This window comes from Colobus angolensis, unplaced genomic scaffold (genome assembly GCF_000951035.1).
Source record: "Colobus angolensis palliatus isolate OR3802 unplaced genomic scaffold, Cang.pa_1.0 Scaffold59, whole genome shotgun sequence".
In the NCBI taxonomy this organism is placed as follows: Eukaryota; Metazoa; Chordata; class Mammalia; order Primates; family Cercopithecidae; genus Colobus; species Colobus angolensis.
Genome location: NW_012119487.1, coordinates 4,791,580 through 4,813,882, shown reverse-complemented (window position 1 = coordinate 4,813,882; position 22,303 = coordinate 4,791,580). Strand labels below are relative to the sequence as shown.

General features: G+C 37.2%; 1 protein-coding gene across 2 annotated transcripts in view; it reads right to left on the bottom strand.

The window, feature by feature from the left end:
* The window catches only part of RABGAP1L (RAB GTPase activating protein 1-like), an 812,347-nt gene that overhangs the window by 722,545 nt on the left and 67,499 nt on the right, over positions 1-22,303 (bottom strand). For both annotated transcript variants that reach the window (XM_011962353.1, XM_011962352.1), the window contains exons 3-5: positions 21,771-21,963; positions 11,944-12,154; positions 7,957-8,131 (exon numbers count right to left, since the gene is read on the bottom strand). In XM_011962353.1, coding sequence (XP_011817743.1) covers positions 7,957-8,131; positions 11,944-12,154; positions 21,771-21,963 — 579 coding nt within the window. The remainder of the gene's footprint in view (positions 1-7,956; positions 8,132-11,943; positions 12,155-21,770; positions 21,964-22,303) is intronic.

Sequence of the window (22,303 nt, the reverse complement as noted above, 5' to 3'; positions counted from 1 at the left end):
GGAGGGAGGGAGGGAGGTCCTTTTACTTAAAAAAAATTATCTTTCAAGTATTTGCTTGCTTCTCTCAACTCTGACATTTAAACATGGTGATAAAGATATTGAACTAATTTAAGTTCACAAAATAAACTATATTTACAGATATTTCTAGGCTTCAAAATATACTATGAAATTGAATATATCTTAAGATGATTTACTAAAACGATGTTGGTATCTGAATCTTCCCAACACTCTCTCACAAACAAGGTTTTAGCCAAGTCTCCAAGTTCTATTTTCACTTCCCTCAGCCTCTGGGGGCTAGATACAGAACCACAGAATAAAGTAGATACTGGCTTTATTGCTAAAGCCAGTAACATAAAGAGCTACCGGCATTTTTACTCAATGTTGTTGTGCTATAAAAGTGTTGGGTTCCCAGAATGAATGCTGAAATGGTCTTATTCTTACCTATTCTATTAGGTATTAGGCCACTCTACTGACTACTTTTATACATACATACATATATATGGATATACATGTGTGTATTTGTGTGTATAGCTCATCTTCTTTCCTTAAAGTGAAGAAGTACTCTAAATCCAACACTTCTCCAACAGTTATTCTCCTTGGTTCCAAAAGATGCATCAGATCATCACAAACTTGTGAGCTTGAAGCACCAAAGATTCTCCAAATCTCTCAGCCCACCCATAGGTTGTCAATGAAAACAAGGTGAAATATGATGGGTTAAAAAAATATTTTCAATATGTCACACTGGAAATTATAGGTAAGAAGAATGCTGTGAACATTAATAAATCCCTCACTTTAGATAAAGTGAATTCAAAGTACTTGTTGAACTGTATTAGTCTAGGAATATAATATTTGTAACTTGCTTGAAACAGGAATACTCCCTATAACAGAAAAGTCTGTTAACGTATGAGGTCTTTCGTTTTCCTTTGTTTCATTCACATATTCTGCCACTTTTTCTTGTACAAGCACACACAGTCTAACACATTCAAAAACTTCCGATTGCCACATTTATATCCATTAATCAATGATTATCCTAAAGTGCCTTCCCAATGCCAAATAGTTTAACTTTTAACAACTCTACAGAAATCCTACCTGCCAGTCTAAAGTTCAACTTCTGCAGTAGCACCATATTTATATCATAATGTTTCTAAAATTTCTTCAGTATTTTACCATGCTATCCCCATTTTAATTTTGTATGAGTAAAAATAAAAGCAGCAAAGGATTGATGCTAATAAGAACTATAGGCCTCAAATCTTATACAATCAAGACAATGATAAACTCATTCATTCAACAAATATTATTTGAGCACCTTCTGTATACCAAGTATTAGTCTAGGTGCCAAAAAATACAAGAGAGAACATACAGCCTATACTTCAGCAAATGTAAGCTGAATGTGCTTGGGGATGGATGAGAGGGAATCATTAGGTAAGCTAAAAGCAGAAAGGTTCAGCCTCAGCTGCATACTTACTGGATTTAGCCCAATAATTCAAGTGTTTATAGAGGAAAACAGAACCAAAGAATATGCTAGAAACATGTCATTGAAGACTATGCCTACAAGGTCAACTATAAACAGAGACTTTAAACTACTTTTAGTTCTCTGGGTATTCTCCACTTGCTACTCCTAAATGAAATATAAAGTCTACTGTCTGCTTTTTATATATTTAATTTTAGCATATTTTTTGTTTTGTTTTGTTTTAAGGAGTGGGGAGTTTTAACAGGAAAGAAAGAAGGGCAAAGAAAAAAAGCAGCAGCTCCCCTATACAGAGACAGAGGGAGAGGGGGTCCAAAGCCAAGAGACAGAACACCACCTGCCACAGATACTAACCAGGTATATATGCAGAGGCTGGAGGAGGCAATGCCTGATTTGCATAGGGCTCAGGGGATGGGTTTGACTAGGCATGTCATTCAAGTAGCAGGCGGAAAAAGCTGGCCCGCCCACCCTAGCTTTTAATATGCAAATACAGGGTGCCATGATGCTCTCCACACGCAGGGATATGTGTGGGCAGCCATGTTGCCAGGAACATGTAGGACAAGGGCAAGAAGGCCGTGGGAATTGCCATGTCGGGTGGACCCAGTTTCTAACGGCTAGCATTTACATATTATAGGTTGCTGGCCTGGCTCTAAGAGCTGGGACTTTACAAGAAACTTTTCCAGAGATGCTTTAAAAAATGAAAATTTCCCAAAGACCCCTTTTCCTCTCTATATGCCTAAAATAGTATCTTAATAACTCCAACAACATTCCCCACTGTAGAGATGCCACAGTAACTGCTGTTAGGCAGTTTTGGGCCAAGACTCTTTCTGGCTACTTCCAGACAAGTGTATTTTTAAGAAAGCACTGTATGTGAAAACAGGGGAACACCTGTATGTAATTTTGTATACACTGGTAGAGTTAAACCCCAGCCATATTTAATCTTTTTTCCCATCTCTTCTTTTTCACATTCTTTATGTCAGATCAGCCAGCTTGTCACATTAGAAGGCCATATCAAAAAAAGTCAAAGAACTTGGCAAATTCTAAAACAGACGGCAAGCCTTCAAGAAATTCTTTATAGAAAGGTTAAGTATACGGAACTCAGCCAGAGTGACAGAGAATGATGGAGAAAAAAAAAATCAGACTCCATCTTTCTCTCTTTTGGAGAAAGAATATGACAGTACATTGATTGCATTAACAGCAATCAAATTGCATTTAATACTACATCTTACAAGTTGCCATTTCTACCAAGAGTTAAAATAAATTGTGAATTCTAGAGTCTGTGAATAAGCTGAAACAGTAATCCAAGAATTAACAAGATAAACTTCAGAAACAATGACTATCAGTATCTTTGGACAAACTGGATAACCAATTACAGTTGTCCCTTGGTATCCATGGGGAATTGTTTCCAGGACCCCCCAAAACTCCCAGATACCAAAATCCATAGATGTTTAAGTCCCTTATACAAAATTGTGTAGTACTGCATATAGCCTACACACATCTTTCCATATACTTTAATCTCTAGATTACTTATAACACCTAATAGAATATAAATGCTATGTGAATGGTTTTTATACTGTATCATTTAGGGACTAATGACAAGGAAAAAAGGCTATACATATTCAGTACAGATGAAACCATACATTTTTATCAAATATTTAAAGCCGTGGTTAGTTGACTCCATTCATGTAGAACCCACAAATATAGAGAGCTGACTGTACAACAAGAAAAGAAAATTAAAAACACATTCCATGGCAAACACTTCAATATATGTCACACTATTAAAACACATACATAAATAGTCTTGAATGGGCATTTTCTTTGCAAAAGGAAAAGGTTTATTGATAAATAATACAATCTTACTCCAGAAAACAGTATCTATAGAAAATACTAAACACAAAACAGTGTATCTGTTTGAGTTTGTTGTTGTTATTTTTGAAGAGGTAGGGAGGACAGCACATGTAGATATCTGGAATGGAGATACACCAAAATCTTAACTGTGGTGGAATTTTAAACACCTTTTATTTTCTTTTTTATTTCAGTATTTTCCAAAAAATATGTATTTACATCTTAAAAGTCCAAAACGCTGTTATTAAGTAACAAAGGTATTTATTTAAAATAAATAACATAGCTAGTTTCTCCAAGATGAAGTCTTTTCATTAATATTGGTGAAAGATAACCCACTCGTTTAGAAACACCATATATCAAGAAAATGTTCACCCAAGGCCAGGCATAGTGGCTCACACCTGTAATCCCAGCACTTTGGGAGGCTGAGGCAGGTAGATCATTTGAGGTCAGGAGTTCAAGACCAGCCTGGCCAACAAGGTGAAACCCCATCTCTACTAAAAACGTAAAAATTAGCCAGGCATGGTGGCATGCGCCTGTAATCCCAGCTACTCAGGAGGCTGAGGCAGAAGAATCGTTTGAACCCAGGAGATGGAGATCGTAGTGGGCTGAGATCTTGCCACTGCACTCCAGCCTAGGAGACTTCGCTTGAAAAAAAAAAAAAAGTTCACCCAAGAAATAAATGTGAAAAATACATACCTTGAAAGGTATGTATTAAAATTTTTAAAACAACTAGCTCAAATACATTATTCATGGGAAGGAGCTAAAATAAGAGGCACATTACCAGGAAACTTTTTAAAAATCAATTGATTTAAGGAAAACATGGACAAGATAACTTCCGATTTATGTTCCAAAATGAGGCATTTAGCTAACATACCAATTAAATATTTGTTTAGAAATGATATTTTCCACTGGGTGCGGTGGCTCACACCTGTAATGCCAACACTTTGGGAAGCCCAGGCAGGTGGATCATCTGAGGTCAGGAGTTTGAGAGCAGCCTGACCAACGTGGTGAAACCCTGTCTCTACTAAAAATACAAAATTATCCAGGTATGGCGGTGCATGCTTGTAATCCCAGCTACTTGGGAGGCTGAGGCTGGAGAATCACTTGATCCCGAGAGGTGGAGGTTGCAATAAGCCAAGATTGTGCCATTGCACTCTAGCCTGGGCAACAAGAGTGAAACTCCATCTCGAAGAAAAAGAAAAAGAAATTTTCCCATGCAAGGAACAGGTTTTCTTTTATACAGTGTCATATCTGCAACCCCAATGCAATAAGAATAAATATCTTCCCAATGATGCCCTTGATATTTATCAAGAAATATCTCTGAATGCCTTTAACACCAGATGATAAAAAACATGCTTCTATAATGTAACACTCAAGAGTTTCTAATACTGAATAGTATCCTGAAACATACAAATATCATCAAAATCTGCTTTGAATAGAATGGTTAAACTAGCTAGTAGAAACAAAATCTTGAGACTCAACCCTTTAAAAGTATCTTTTAAAAGTTTTATATAATATATCCACAAAGATGCAACAAGAACGGGTGCCTCCTTGTATTTTTTTCACTACACTTTCTGATACCTTGCTTGGTCTGCAATTCTTCAGCAGAAACCTAGCATATCATTCTCCTTATACAGAGATCATTGACCTCAAGATACTTCTGGTTGGATTGCCCAACTATTTTGCCATAGATTACCGAAATCTACTCCAGCAGGGTCCTGTAGAAGCACAGCAAAGTGTTTGTTGCAAGTCAAATGTGTCCTAACCCTTCTGTGGGACCTCCTAATCCTTGTGTCACAGGTGTCCAAGAGAGTCATCACCCTCACTGGGATTCCCTTCTACCACTGTTGGTGCCTGGTGTTTGGGGGTTTTATAGTGAAATAAGCATCACAGTGACAGTAGTGGCAGCCATGCTGCTACTCCTGCTTCAGAAATCTTCCTTTAACGACAAACCTCTTCAGCTCTCATCCATGAGCTCTGTGGAAAAAAAAATAATAATAAATAAATAAACAAATAAATAAATAAATGTGTGGCATTGCTGCACAGTACATACTTAAGCAGTAAGAATGTTTGTCACCTGCTTCCTGAACTATCTGCCAACAGTTTGAGCCCATCAAGAGGGACTGAAATACTAACGACTAAAGGTGTTCATCACAGAACAGAAAACTTCTAGGAAGTAGACAATCAGATGGCCAGTAAATGTAACTAAAAGACTTCAGATTAATTAAAAGCATAATTATTTTTTAGGGCAGAGAGGAAGATGTTGGACAGCTTCCGTAAAAGGGTCAGATAAAATACAAAACGTAACTGGAATGCAAGCTGTGTTACCAATAAATCCCTTTATAAAACATAACTAAAATACAAAAATCCACATTTGTGTTTTAGAATATGTAAGCAACAGGAAAGTTGTTACTGAAAACTGAATGGCTCCTCAAAGTCAAAGACTTCAATTTAAAACCCAGCTCTCTCACCCAGTCTCTTAGACACAGGATAAACAAAGGGTAATCATACAATTTATCATCCAAACCACAAGACTTTTGAGAATAAAAATGAGGGTATTAGTAATAACCTGGACAATAAGCATAAAGTAGAACTGCTCCAGGCAAAGAGAAACATAAAGTCACTTGTCTAATAAGACCAACCTGGTCATGGGCTGCTATGAGTATCAAATGAATGCTTAGCACAGTGCCTGGCATAAGCTCTCTATTTATACTGGGTTATTCCTCATTTAGAACTGATGTCTCATTCACTACCTGGAGGAGGATTTTTAAATTTTTTAAAAAAGAAATAATGTTTCATAATAAGGTTTAATGACCACTGTCATGTATTTCTCCTTCAAACAATGTATTTTACCACTAATGCCCCCATAATGTAACCCTTTCTAAAATGCACTCTAAAAAATTTATAATAGATGGAGATAACTTTCTTACAACGTGCAATGGAACAAATATGCTCTCTAGAAATAGAGAGCATTTATTTAATACTATATCCAAAATGGTCTGGCCAAGAATTTCCCACAGTTTTTTTCCACTGCTTACCTACAATGATAAGCTCTCAAAAATAACAAACATTTCCCCTACTCTGAACTCAAGTGAATGCTATAATCCAAAAGAAGACAGTTTCATACCATTAGTTACGGAAACCTCTTGCAGCAATTCAGTTTCCTTCTGCAGCAGCATTTCTCTCTCCAAGCAGCAGGTTCTCCAGGTCTTCAAAGCTCATCTCCTTGCTGTTGAGTTGCAGTGATTCAGAAATCACACAGGTGTGTTAAATGATGGCTGCCAACATGAAATGCCAGGATTCTACCATCTGCTTCCCCACCTCTGTAGTGGAGTTCGTAAGGATCAGAAATAGCCCCCCTCATTCACAAAAACATACATATTCCTTCAGCATATTTATATTCACTACTATATGCCAGGCACACTAGCAGCAAACTTATACTCATTCACTCTCTTATCTATCAGACCATTTTGAATAAGAAGTCAGTATACACATAGATATATAAGTGCAGGGGAAAAAATAGATAAAGCCCCATCTAAAAAACAAAACACAAAACTTCAACTTCTTTCATAAGGCATGCGTTCCAACAGATAATTTCTACAGTTACAATCTAAATGTTATGTGTCTGTGTATGTTCAGTTTAGTGTAAAGCAAACTGATTACCAGGGCACAAGAACTGACATACCCATCATGCTTTGTATCAAACTCACAGAAATCTACATTGCCATGAATTCCCATTTTGTGGCCAGAAATAAACTCAAAATTCCTGTTAATAGAATGATTTATTCATGTTTCATGATAGAGGCTAGAATAACTTGCTTTCAGCACTTTCTGCTGATAATTTATTTTTTTACAAGCAAACATACCTGAGACATTGCCATCCACACCTATTTATGAATGCCTTTGAAATGGCTGCAAGTACTAAGAGTTTAATAGTGCAACATTTTAAAATCGGGGATAATTCAATAGATGTAGAAAAGAAGATTTCCCTATGCATTTAACAGCATTTAATCTAAACCATTTCTCCTAACAATAATCTACCAATTAATAATTGCTATAAAAAAAATTAGGCACTTTCAAAGGACTACAAGTTGTTATACCCGCTCTATGTGAGCATTTGCATTTTTAATTAAGCCAGTTCTCTGGAGCAAAATATAGCCTCTGAGCTAGAAAGCACAAAACAAATAATCACCAGTGAAAACCACAGAGATCAATAAAATAATCTTAATGCAATATCTAAATGAAAGCAATATGCAACTATCAAGCCCATCAAAGAAACAGGCATCGTTATAGGCACTTTTTTAAATCACATGGAACAATCTACTAGGGCAAAGTAATAAGACAACTGCAAAAATAGTCTCCCTTCTGAGCATAAGCAATTCACTACCATGGTTTGGTAGAAAGGCAACTCATCCAGTTGTATTTTTCTATGACAAGAAAAATAAGCTGTGAGAGTGCCCTACCTACGCAGATATACCGGAATTGATTTTCCATATTCAGTTCTATGTCATTCAAATACTAATTTTGTCTTTAGAATTATGCTCCAAATTTATGTAATGTATTTATACAACAGTGAAATTAGAGCTCAAAAAGGTTACCCTAATTCATCTCTATAGCAAATTGCTACACTATAGTATACTTACTGCCTCTTTAATTTCACAGGAGAAAACATGTATCTGAAACTCTTCTGAACCATGGGAACTCTCTGTAAATGCAAAGCAGTTGCTCTCTGTTGTTCCGTCATGTCCACGTGCACAGAATAAAACCTTATAGATTGGAAAAGATGCTATCTCCACATTGCTGGATTGGTCTATGATTCTGTAGAACAGTAATGAAAAGTTAGATAAAATATTAACTATCAAAGAACAAAGACATATTTCCAGTTAGGTTTAAAAAAAAAGAAAAAAAATAACAAATAGTCAAATAGTTTTACTATGACAATATATGATATATAAACATAACTATCTTTTTTCCCCTTTCTTTTTTTTTTTTTCTTTTTTTTTTGAAACACAGTTTCGCTCTTTCCCCCAGGCTGGAGTGAAGTGGCCCAATCTTGGCTCATTGCAACCTCCACCTCCCGAGTTTGAGCGATTCTCCCACTTCAGCCTCCCAAGTACCGGGATTACAGGTGCCCGCCATCACACTGGGCTAATTTTTGTATTTTGTGTAGAGATGGGGTTTTGCCATGTTGGCCAGGCTGGTCTTGAACTTCCGACCACAGGTGATCCACCCTGCCTTGGCCTCCCAAAGTGCTAGGATTATAGGCATGAGCTACTGCACCCAGCCAAACAAAAGTATCTTAAAAATCACAAAAATAAACTGGAACTAACAATGCAAGAGAGAACAAATTATCTTCATTTTCATAACACACACATGCAAACACACAAACACATACACACAAATTCTTTATTATCTTCTGACAATTTCTTCATTCTTGTGTTTCCTATGATCCAACTCATTTACTCCAAAGCTAAGTATACATGCCTGGTAATAACTATATCACCCATCCCTAAAATCTAGTCTTTTTCGGTTATGACAAAATGAATGCCAGTCTTGAACAGTAGAGACTATCCCTGAAGAGCCCACTTCTATTCAGAGCAGCACCTATTAGTTTATCTAAGCCCCAGTTAATTGTTCAACTGAGGCCCTTTCTACCACAGAAAAAGGTCAGGTGGTTCCAAAGATGAATTCAACAACAGAATACAACAGCTGAAAGGAGTTTGTGGGATTTGGAAGCAAATAATTCTCTGACTTTCCCTACACAAATCCTAAGTCCTGGCTGGGCACAGTGGCTCATGCCTGTAATCCCGGCACTTTAGGAGGTCGAGATGGGTGGATCACTTAAGGTCTGGAGTTCGAGACCAGTCTGACCAACATGGCGAAATCCCATCTCTACTAATAAATACAAAAATCAGCCAGGCATGGTGACGGGCACCTGTATTCCCAGCTATTCAGGAGGCTGAGGCATGAGAATCACTTGAACCCACGAGGCATAGGTTTCAGTGTGCCGAGATCATGCCACTGCACTCCAGTCTGGGTGACAGAGAGAAACTGTGTCTCAAAAACAAAAACAAAACAAAAAACAATCCTAAGTCCTGGATTGATCTACACATTGAAGACCCCTTCAAGATCTCAAATTAAGAAACTGAGGGGTAAGGGGACAACCCCAGGAATAAAGAGGCAAGTCAAAACATTAAATCTCTGTCAAGGTGTGTTTGGCAAACTGAAGCTAAACAGATAACACAGAAGACATTTTGAAAACAATTTTTCTTTAAAAAGACATCTTGACATGTTTAGATGCCAACATATAAACAATATACATGCAAAACCCCTTCCTGAAAAATTCAAAGCATTTTTACCAAAATTTTCTAAATTTATATTGCTATTATTTTGGTACTCGGAACTTACCTAAGTTTTCCCACATTCTAAACTTTAGAGAATGAGGCAAATCAGACGAGTTTTAAAAAGATTAAAGCAACTTTCAGAGAATATTACAGGCTCAAGACAAATTCAACCTCATCTCTTTGACCTGGTCTGCTTATTTGTTCATTCAACAAATATTTGCTAAAATCTTGCAATGAATCACTTACTTCCCTAGCCACTGAAGCTACAGCAGGGAAAAATACAAAGAAGCTATTCTCACAAGCTTACAATCTAGTGAGGAAGATATCCAATAAACTAATAAGCAAATAAATATAATATCTATTCAAAGAAAAGTGCTATTAAAAAAAAAACAGCCCAGTATGAAGAAAGAGAGTTACATGATACAACCAAGGAAGTCTTCTTACGACAAAATGTTTACTAAGATGAAACAAAAAACATTGGAAAATCAGGGAAAGATTTACTTAGGGAGAATAAAGATAATATGCCAAGGTCCTGGGGTGGGAAGTGCGACTGATAAGTCCTGTGAGAATGAATACAGAGGCTAGGATAACCGGAATGTAATGAATGGAGAGAGAGAAAGGGAGAGGAAAGTGGTACTAATATTGGAAGTAAACAAATTATCTTCATATTCTTGCATATCTTACACACACACACACACACAAATCTGCATCTTCTTTTGATGAATGAAGAGAGAGAAGGGAGGAGGGAGACAGAAGGACAGAGAAAGAGAAGGGAGTCCTCTTGAATAAGATTAGTATCCTTATAAAAGAAACCCCTCTTACACTCTCTTCTACCATGAGAGAACACATGAACCAGGAAGCAGGCCCTCACCAGACACCAAATATGCTGGAGCTTTGATCTAGGAACTCCCAACCACAAGAACTATGAAAAATAATTATCTGTTGTATGTAAACCACCAGTCTATGGCAGTTTGTTACAGCAGCACAAACAGGCTAAGAAGAAAGGAAGGAAGGAGGAGGAAGGGAAGAACAAGTTGGAGCAATAGGTCAACAGTGGCTAACCATGATAAGGATTTCAAATATAACCACAAGTGTGACTGAGGCAAAGACTGAATGTAGGAGAATAACATTATCTGACTTACTTTTTTTTTTTAATTGAAATGGGATCTCTGTCACCCAGGCTGGAGTGCAGTGGCGTGATCTCCACTCACTGCAACCTCCATCTCCGGGGTTTGAGCGAATTCTCCTGCCTCAGCCTCCTAAGTAGCTGGGATTACAGGCATGCGCCACCACACCTGGCGAATTTTTGTATTATTTTGCCCAGGCTGGTCTCGAACTCCTGACCTCAAGTGATTCATCCGCCTCAGCCTCCCAAAGTGCTGGGATTACAGGTATGAGCCACCACACCCAGCCCTGAGTTACATTTAAAGAAACTAAAGGTTCAGCTGATGTAATGTATTATTCCTAATTAAGCATAAGAGGAAAAAGTCATTTTGCTTCTTTCCAGTCTAATGTAAGTAACTTAAAATCTATGGCTCACTCCTGTTTCTTTCAACCACTATTACTTGACAAGCTGAAGGCAGATTTTTATGCTTTTTCAGGATAGAGAAACACACATTACAAGTATTTTTACAGTTTTATTTCTATTTATAATATTCTAAGCGTAATTGTTGATATGGGTTTGGATCTGCAGCCCCATCCAAATCTCATGTCAAATTGTAATCTCCAATGTTGGAGGTGGTGCCTGGTGAAAGGTGATTGGATCATGGGGGCAGTTTCTTATGAACGGTTTAGCACCATCCCCTCAGTGCTGTTCTCATGATAGTTGAGTTCTCATGAAACCTGGTTGTTTAAAAGTGTCTAGCACCTCCCCCTTCTCTCTCTTGCTCCTGCTCCTGCCATGTAAAACGATTCTGCTTCGCCTTGACTACTGCCATGATTGTAAGTTTCCTGAGGCCTCCCCTCCTGAGGCCTCCCTCCCAGAAGCTGAGCAGATGGCCAGCATCATGTTTCCTATACAGTCTGCAGAACCAAGAGCCAGTTAAACCTCTTCTCTTTATCAATTATCCAATCTCAGATATTTCTTTATTGCAGTGCAAGAGTAGACTAATACAATTGTTCAAATGCCCGCTTTCAAACAGTGAACACAGTCTATGCCTAAACATGTTTACTTTGCATGTCTACAGTGAGTTCACAGCAAGTCCTACACCTGATGATGCTATAACATCTTTGCCACCACCTAAAAGACTTAATACATGTCTAGAGAAAAAAAAAATTAGAGCTTACCTCACAGAACCTTCTGGAACATTTGGTACATACAGGGTAACAGGAAAGGGGTACTGACTGGAAGATTTCATGGTTGCCATTGCCCGTAAAGCCTCTACTTCATTACGTGGGGAAGAAACCTTCATACATCCTAAGTAGGTCAGTTTATTAAATAAAACACTATCTTCTTCAGGTGGTCCACCTGGAGAAGATGGTCTGGGTGTACAAATTTCTGAAGAAACAAAAAGAGAAACACTCAAAAGTCAATGCAAAACTCCACCATCATTATAATCTTGCCAATGCCCAAAAAGAAATGAAATATTTCAAATAAAACCTAGGTCTCTGTATTTTCATTTATTTTATATTTTAACATTTTAGGATTTAAAATCTAGGATTCTAGGATTTTATAATCCTAAATCTTATGTCAGAGTTCCAGAGTCAGCCATTTCATACTTTCAAATCTCTCAAAATATTATCTTACTTAGCTGTAAGTTCTTCCGATGAGAGAAAAAATTTAAGCTTTATATTTAAAAAAATCAAAAATATAGACTACAAGTATGTAAAAGAAAACAGAACCTCTGGTCTCCAAACTCACCATGCCAAAGCAAAAGAGAAGCCTGGGAACCGAGTCACGCAATACTGCCTTCTTTTTGTTCCCAGATAGCTGTAAATTCACAACCCTGTGTCACAGCCTCATCCATATGCCAGGTTTCCACAACGATAGAAGGGCACATATCTCCCCAGATGGCTTCCCTCACAGATTACTCACAAGGAAATTCCTTGTGAGCCCCTAAATCTTTTAAGATATGTATCCTCCCTATAAACTAGCTCTAAAGCTGAGTTCTGTCAAATCTCATCCTGACAATATCAATTATCAGCTTATCTTCACAGACACAGGACAAGACCAGAAATCATCCCTTTACCTACACTAAAATGAATGCATAATTGGCTTTTTCCTCTACTTCTTTTCACATGTAAAATGTAGATTTATTGAGGCTAGTCAAAGCCTCACAAGAAAGCAACCATTTGCCTTACCACCTACCTTTCCCTCTTTTTTAACTTGTTCTTGCACTTTCCCCTCTAAACGCTGAAGTTCCCAAAACCCCTCTAGAAAAGCACAGATCACAGTTACTCCTGTGGCCTATGTTTTTCCCAGGCACATACTAAACCCTTGACTAAGTAAACCTCTACGGATTGAGACCTGCCACTTTTTGGTTAACAAGTGATATAGAACAATAAGGAGAAAAAAACTACACTAAAGATAGTATGAATCAGCCCCAAAATAATGAGGACTAAACAAAAGTAAATCAGTCAAAAGTTTCTCTTGACTGTAAAGATCCTTCACTGCACCATATTTATTAAGCAGCCTAACTTCCTAAGCAAAAACAAAGCAACGTTAAAATGTTACATCTCATACCAACAACAAATGTCAAGCTCCTTACTTCCCTCACTCCTGGTTTGCTGGCTTCTATGAACTATGTAAGTGTTCCAGTGGAATTTTTTTTTTCTCAAAATAATTATTTTTGAAGAATGAATCTATGATTGCTTCAACCAATTCCATCCCCATCATAATGAAATTCTTTAAAAAAAAAAAAACTGTTCATTTTATTCTAAGAACGGCAGGCAGCCAAGGTCCAATTGTGGTTAGAGAGCATCCATCTGCGTGTACCAGGTAGTGTAATATTCTCCCTTCATGCCCCTACCCAAAATCCACATTCTGCTAGGCTTCCCCTTTGTTACCTACATTCATGCTGCACAAAATTAAACATACATGTATCACTTGAACCAGGTCCTTGCAGAATTTTCAGACTGCCATTACCAGGATTCCTCTTGTAGGATAGGATTTTAATAAATAATTCACAGAAGCCATTTCAAATTCCCCCACTGCAGCTCCTAAATATTATACTAAAATATGCAACTTCACCACTGACTTTTTTGTTAAGAAACTAAAGCCATTCCAAATGAACTACTTCATCTACCAAGTTCTTCAACCACTGAAACATGTTTTTCTCCCTGTTTTAGTCAGTTCAATATAATGTATTTCAAACAGGATAAATAAAAACCTACAAATACATTTTAATATGTTTAAATTATTTTGTATTAGATTATTATATACCTGTATGTTATTACATGCTTTTCTTAATGTAACAAGCACTTATGCAGCAACAATAAGACTGAGGAGCCTGGGTGATTAAGCAGTTCAGGTGGTCTAACATAGTGTAACTAGAGTCTTAAAAAAATAAAAAACATAAGATGAATGGGAACTAGGGAGAAACAATAAAAATAATATTAAAAAAAAGAGAAAAGAGGAGGCCAAAAAGAAGTTGTTTGAAGAGGTATTTCACAAATCTGTGTAAACCAAGATTCATGACTCTATAAATCCCAAATACAAAACAGTACAGAAACTGAACCAAAAATAACAAATGATAGAATTGGCAGATAAGGCCTATAAAACGACCATTATAAATATGATCAAGGATTTAAAGATAAACATCTAACAAAAGAAGAAAAATGAAAGACATAAAAAAGAACCAAAAGAAATTCTAGAGCTGAAAAAATATAAGATCCGAAGTAAAATATTCCCCAGGTGGATATAACAGCAGTTTCTAAATTGCAGAAGAAGAATGTTAAAGGAAGTTCCTTGGGCTACAGGAAAATGATACAGAGAAAACTGAAGAGCACAAGAAGTTAAATATGAGAAAAAGACCTATTCCTTGCTCTTTAATTTCTTCAAAATATAACAGACTATTTAAAGCCAAAAAGAAAAACACCCAGGAGGTGGAGGTTGCAGTGAGCTGAGATCCTGCCATTGTACTCCAACCTATGCAAGTATTTTGTAGAATTTGTAACATATGTATTAGTGAAATGAATGAGAGCAGAAGCATAAAATCTTACAATGTACATGAAGTGTTATGATAGTATTAGAATGTACATGAGTTAAAGAGTTGGGTTATAAACTCCAGAGCAACTACTAAAATAATAAAACAAAATTATATAGCTAATGTGCCAATGATGGAGATAAAATAGAACATTAAAAATAATCTAGAAGGCAGGAAAGGAGGGGGAAAAACAAAAACAGAAGAGACAAAGAGAAAACAAACAGCAAGACAGTAAGTACACTTAGATCCAAATATATTAAAAATTACATCAAAAGTAAATGGTCAGCTGGGCGTGGTGGCTCATGCCTGTAATCCCAGCACTTTGGGAGGCCAAGGCAGGCAGATCACGAGGTCAAGAGATCGAGACCATCCTCGCCAACATGGCGAAACCCCATCTGTACTAAAAAAAATATATATATATATATTAGCTGGGTGTGGTGGCGTGCACCTGTAGTCCCAGCTACTCAGGAGGTTGAGGCAGGAGAATTGCTTGAACCCAGGAGGTGGAGGTTTCAGTGAGCTGAGATCGTGCCATTGCACTCCAGCCTAGGCAGCAAGAACGAAACTCCATTTCAAAAATAAAAAAAGTTAATGGTCAGCTTTTTCTGTAAAGGGTCATATGATAAATATTTTAGGTTTTGTGGGCCAAGAGACAAAATCTACAATATTATGCAAGTATTTATACAAGTGAGAAAACAACCCTCCACAGATTTTTTAACAAAATGTAAAACTTAATTATGGATACTAAAATTTGAATTTCATATAAGCGTCATGTGTCACAACATTATTCTCCTTTTGATATGCTTCAGCCATTTAAAAATGTAAAAACCATTTTTACTTTGCAAACCACACCATAAACAAGTAGGAAGTGGAATTTGGCCCACAGATAGTAGTTTACTTACTCTAGTCTAAACCCAACTAAAAGACAGAGATTGTCAAACTGGATTTTCAAAAGGTATCTATGATAAACACTCTTTAAAGATAAAAATAGGTGAAAATTTTTTTAAAAAAAAGGAAAAAGAAAAATATATACCATGCAAACACTCATCATAAGAAACCAAAAGTGGCTATATTAACATAAGAAAAACTAGACTTCAGGACAAGGAATTTTAACAAAAAGAAAAGGGATACTTCACAATGCTAAAACGGTCAATTCATTAAGAAAACACAAAAATTCTAAGTGACTGTGCCCTTAATAGCAGAACTTCAAAATAGCTGAAGCAAAATCAGACTCAAGATGATTGAACTGGACCAGTCAAATTGAAGTGATAAGTCTGTTATAATCTGTTATAATCTCTCTCTCCCACTGTTATAATTTATCTCTCCCACAGATTATAACTGAAAACTCTTGACAGAATATAAAAAGCAACTACCTGAGGACTCTTTCTTTCTTTTTTCATTGAGATGGGGTTTCGCTATGTTGCGCAGGCTGGTCTTGAGCTCCTGAGCTCAAGCGATCCGCCCACTTTGGCTTCCCAAAGCGCTAGGATTATAGGCGTGAGCCACCACATCCAGCCTCTTTTTAAAAAGTAAACAGGAACAGCCAGATTGGAGAGGAAAGTAAAAACCTGAACCTCTGTTACGGTGGTGAGTTTTCCATTTTTCTCATCATCACCTCCCAGCTTTGATCTAACGGTGGCCGGAGTTGCAGAACAGCAGTGAGCAACAAAACAAAGAAATCCAATCTTTCTAGCCAAATAACAGAAAAAGAAGTCCCTGCAAACTAGAGAGTATCTGAGAAATCATGACTTGTTTTGGTTTTGTTTTCTCTCCCAGTTCTACCACTAGCCCCAACCACAGAACTACCTGAAATGCTGGTAGTGGCGGTAGTACTGTAAGCATCTACAACCTGGAGGAAAAGGAAAGTGTCTCAAAGGCTAAAATACCGAAGCAAAGAGGCCCCTATAACCCAAAAATGGGAAAGAAAATCTCTTACCATTTTTTCCTCTCGTTTCTCTCAACACTTTGTCCTAAAGTTAGCTCCAGACATGAGATTCTGCACAACAGCACAAAGCAGCAAAAACTCAAAGAAACCTGTCTTTCTACAGAGGGGTAGAAGGAAAATGGGCCAAAGGAATGTGGGGAAATCTCAGAGAGGAGAGAACTGAAGAAGTTTGCACCTAATTCTGTGTGTGAACTAACTGTGTGTGCATGTCGAACAGACTGAAGAAGCACAGCAAAGGTTTTGAGAACTGAAAATACTTTGGAACCAGAAAGCAAGACAGATCTTGCAGTCTGGACACAACCAAGTGGAATGTCTGCTTTTTAAAAAAAAAAAAAAAAAAAAAAAAGTCAACATTCTTCAGAGGATTTTAACAAAAATAGTCTCAAAATATAATATTCAAAAAATCTGGGGAACAAGCCAATCACTCAACAAACAAAAAAACACAAAAGGGGCCGGGCGCGGTGGCTCAAGCCTGTAATTCCAGCACTTTGGGAGGCCGAGACGGGTGGATCACGAGGTCCGGAGATCGAGACCATCCTGGTTAACATGGTGAAACCCTGTCTCTACTAAAAAATACAAAAAACTAGCCGGGCGAGGTGGCAGGCACCTGTAGTCCCAGCTACTCGGGAGGCTGAGGCAGGAGAATGGCGTGAACCCGGGAGGCGGAGCTTGCAGTGAGCTGAGATCCGGCCACTGCACTCCAGCCTGGGCGACAGAGCGAGACTCCGTCTCCAAAAAAAAAACACAAAAGGGTGACCTATTCTCAAGTGAAAAAATAATTCACAGACCAATCCAAGATGTCCCAGATGCTGAAATCATCAAACACTTTAAAATTGATATAATACTCCATAAAATAAACGTGAAAACACCTATAATGAATAAAAATATTAAAACTATCAACAGAGAAACAAAAAAACTGTAAAAAACCAATGTAAATTTAAAAACAGAAAAATACAATATGTAAAATTAAAAATTCATCAGATGAAATCTCAATAGCAGAATGGAGATTAACAAAGTAAAGAGTCAGTGAGCTTGAACACAGGGAAAACAATGAAAAGAGCCTAAGGAATTGTGAAAACAGTATGGAAATGTCTACCATTTTTGTCTGCTGAGTTCCAGAAGAGAAAGAGATTCGTGTAGAAACAAAACAATTACCAAAAAATAATGGGTGAAAACTTCCCAAATTTGGTTAAAGATATAAAGTTACAGATTCAAGAATCTCAGTGATCCAAAAAAAAAAAAAGATAAACTCAAAGAAAACCACACACAGATAATCAAACTGCTGAAAAGAAAACGATGAAATAAAAGTACTGAAAGCAAAGAAAAATAACACATTACAAATAGGAAAACACTGATTAAAATCACTTCAGATTCCTTGTCAGAAACAATGGAGATGAGAAGACACTGGAAAAGCATTTTTAAAGTGCTCAAGGAAATATATGTATGGCTGTTGAAAGCAAAATATATTAGACTGGTAGGTTTTTCAATGTATGTAAATGTAATACATATGTCAATATCAGGAATGAGAGGATATTAATACATATCCTGCAGACATTAAAAGGATAATAAGAAAAATATTACTCTGTAACAGAGAAATAATTATTTCCCCATACTTAGGTGAAATTGACCAATTCCTTGAAAGATGAAAACACCAAAGTACACTCAAGAAGAAACAGATAACCTGAATGGTCTTTTGCACTTAGATTTAAATTTTTTTTTTTGAGATGGAGTCTCACTCTGTTGCCCAGGCTGGAGTGCAATGGTGTGATCTCAGCTCACTGCAACCTCCGCCTCCTGGGTTCAAACGATTCTCCTGCCTCAGTCTCCCAAGTAGCTGGGATTACAGGCATGCAGGCACCACCATGCCTGGCTAATTTTTGTATTTTAGTAGATACGGGGGTCTCACCATGTTGGCCAGGCTGGTCTTGAACTCCTGACCTCAAGTAATCCACCCACCTTGGCCTCCCAAAGTGCTGGTATTACAGGTGTGAGCCACCACGCCCAGTACAAACTTAAATTTTTCTATAATGATATGCATCTATCTTTTCCTTTTCTGATTTGGCTTTTCCTACCCTGACAATCACAAAAATATACTCCATTTTTCCTTCTTACAGGCTTATTTTTCACATTTAAATATTTGATTCACTAAAAATAATTTTTATGTACAACTAAGGAAATTAATTTTATTTTATTCCACTCAAAGATGCAATTATCCCAACACCATTTACTGCACAGTTACCATTTCCTCCAGTGATATGTGAAGCGGATTCTGTCATGTACTGAAATCCTTTATATACATAGGTTTGTTTCTGGTACCCTGTTCTAGTGATTTACTTCTATAACAAGCCAATACCACATTGGTTTAATCACTGTAACTCTGTAGTCTATCTTAATACATAACGTTCTTTTTAAAAATTTTCTTCCTGTGTACCTCTACTTGTCCAGATATATTTCAGAATTAGTTCATAAAAATAACTGAAAATTTGAAATTCCCACCCAAGTTACAGGCTAATTTAGAGATAACTTGCATCTTTTCAAGGCTGACTCCTAGCAAGCAATATGGCATCTCTCCCCATTCATTCAGGTGTTCATTTCCTTCAATAATATTTTATAATTTTCTTTATTAAAATTTTACATAAATTTTAGTTTCTCCCTTGATACCTGTTATTTTTGTTGGTATTATGAATCGCATTTTTATTTTCTACTGTTGCTGCTAACCTTCCTAAAAGTCGTTAAATCTTTTTTTTTTTTTTGAGATGCAGTCTCACTCCATTGCCCAGGTTGGAGTGCAGTGGCATGATCTCAGTTCATTGCAACCTCCACTTGTTGGGTTCAAGTGATTTTCCTGTCTTAGCCTCCTGAGCAGCTGGGATTTCAGGCGTTCACCACCATGCCCTGCTAATTTTTATTTTTATTTTTTTTAGACAGAGTATCACTGTCACCCAGGCTGGAGTGCAATGGTGCAGTCTCGGCTCACTGCAACCTCCACCTCCCAGGTTCAAGAGATTCTTCCACCTCAGCCTCCCGAGTAGCTGGGACTACAGGCACATGCCACCACACCCAGTTAATTTTTGTATTTTTAGTAGAGACGGGGTTTCACTATATTGGTCAGACTGGTCTTTAACTCCTGATCTCATGATCTGCCCACCTTGGCCTCCCAAAGTGCTGGGATTACAGGCCTGAGCCACCCCGCCCCGCCATTTTTGTATTTTGAATAGAGACAGGGTTTTGCCATGTTGACCAGACTGGTCTCAAACTCCTGACCTCAAGTGATCTGCCCACCTTACCCTCCCAAAGTGCTGGGATTACAGGCGTGAGCCACCATGCCTGGCAAAAAGTCTTTAAATCTAACAGCTGATCCATTCCCTTTCTTAAATACTTTACCAATCATGAGAATTTTTTCACTTTTTTTCTAATGACACTTCATTTCTTTTTCCTGTCATCTTGCATTGGCTAGATTCTTTAGTACAATGTCAAAGAGCTATGGTGATAACTATCATGCCCTAACTGTTCCTGTTTCAATATATCTTGATGGTAATGGATTTTAAATTTCAGCATAAAACATAAGACTTTGATAGATATTTGGTTAAGCAAGTTTCCTTCTAAGTTTTCCAAGAACTTTACATGTGCATATACATAAAATGGATTTTAAATTGTATCCATTGCTTGTTCTTTATCTATTGACACTTTTTCGCTCTTCACCACTTTATGTGGTAAACCACAGTGACAGATTTTTATAATGCTTTATCATCCTTGCCATGGAAAGCACTGTGATTACATTCCCTACACTAATGCATCATAGCCCTATTGTGTAACAGTTTGGCTACACCTATACTTACCCTGTACCAAGGTTCATTTGGTTCAGAAATGAATCACGAGTTCCCTAAGCCAATTAGGATAATCCCATCCCCTCTGTCACAGTGACTTATTTAGAGGTTTGAATGTAACCCAGGCCTACGGCTACCAATTCATGACATTTCCCTCACCACTAGAAAATGGTTTCACTGGTCCAATCAGAGTGAAACTCAGAACTTTTATCTAATCAGTAAAATAGACCAGGGATGGGTGCAGTGGCTTGCACCGATAATCCCAACACTTTGGGAGGCTGAGGTGGGCAGATCGCCTGAAGCCAGGAGTTCAAGAACAGCCTGGTCAACATGGCAAAACCCCACCACTGCCAAAAAAAAAAATTAGCTAGGCATGGTGGTACATGCCTGCCATCCCAGCTACTTAGGAGGCTGAATGGCATCACAGCACTTCAGCCAGGATGACAGAATGAGACTCTGACACCAAAGAAATTTTAAAAATTGGTAAAAGAATGAAGACTTTCTGTTTGCCACCAGGCATAAACAGGCCACCTTACCTACTAGTTTCCCTTACCTACCAGTTCCTGCTGGTAGCTACTTTGTAACCAGCTAAGGAGAAAGGTAACATAGAGATCATAGCTGAGTAGTTTACCAAAAAACACCATCAGAGCCTAGATCAAACTATACCTGTGGTGTTTAAGCCAGCTGAAGTTGGAGCTGGTTTTAGTTTTATTTATTTTTGCACCCAAAAGCATCTTGACTTATAAGCTAGTATTCAAAGTACAAGTCCTAATTATTCATAGATATAGGTATTATTTAATATACTGTTGGAATTGATATATTTTACTTAGAGTTTTACTAAATATAACTGTAAATAAGTCTAGTGAAACTGAGTAAGAAGGCACATCATATGAAAGACTATCTCCATTACACTATTCTGTGATGCCCAAGTGTTTACTCACTTGTTCAATAAGTATCTTGTTAATGACCTACCATGCATGAAGTACTGAGTGTAAAATGAGGACCCAGACATAGTCTTTATTCCCAAAGAACATTAAGACCTGGTTTTTATAGGCAGAGATATAGGCAGAAACATTAAGACCACCGAAGAACTGAAAGCTCGAAAAAAGCTAATAATTTTTTCTGATTTTCACCTTAAAATTTTCACCATTACTTCATCCCATTTCTTCAATAGTTTCTAAGAATTCAATACAGTACCTGTGTTAGACGGATCCAAAATTAACTGAAGAGATGGCTTATTTGTTTGGCTGGCTGGAATATCTCCAAATGAATGGTCTGAAATCTCACTGGAACTTTGACAATCAACAAGAAGACCGCTTTGCCTTTTCTCGGAATCTCTCAAAATCTCTTCCATGGCTTTTTCCAACTGTTCATCACCATTAGAAACTATCTACAGACAAAGCAAGATAATTCTATTTCAATTCCATTATAGTTTTGAGGCTAAATTTTATGAAAATATTCCATTTCTAGAAGAAATTAAAACAATCTAAATATTTAAATATGGTTACTAAAACACTAAGAAGTTGTTTCACATATATAATACATTCAAATCCAGATTATAAAACTAAATTAGAGGAAGATTATTAGTTTCACAAAAGGATTCTTTATAAAACACTTAAGGCAGTTTCCAACTACATTTTATGTAAGATCCTATTTACAGAGATATATTTATCTTTTTTTCCCTTTCTTTTTAAAGACAAGAGTCTCGCTCTGTCACCCAGGCTGGAATG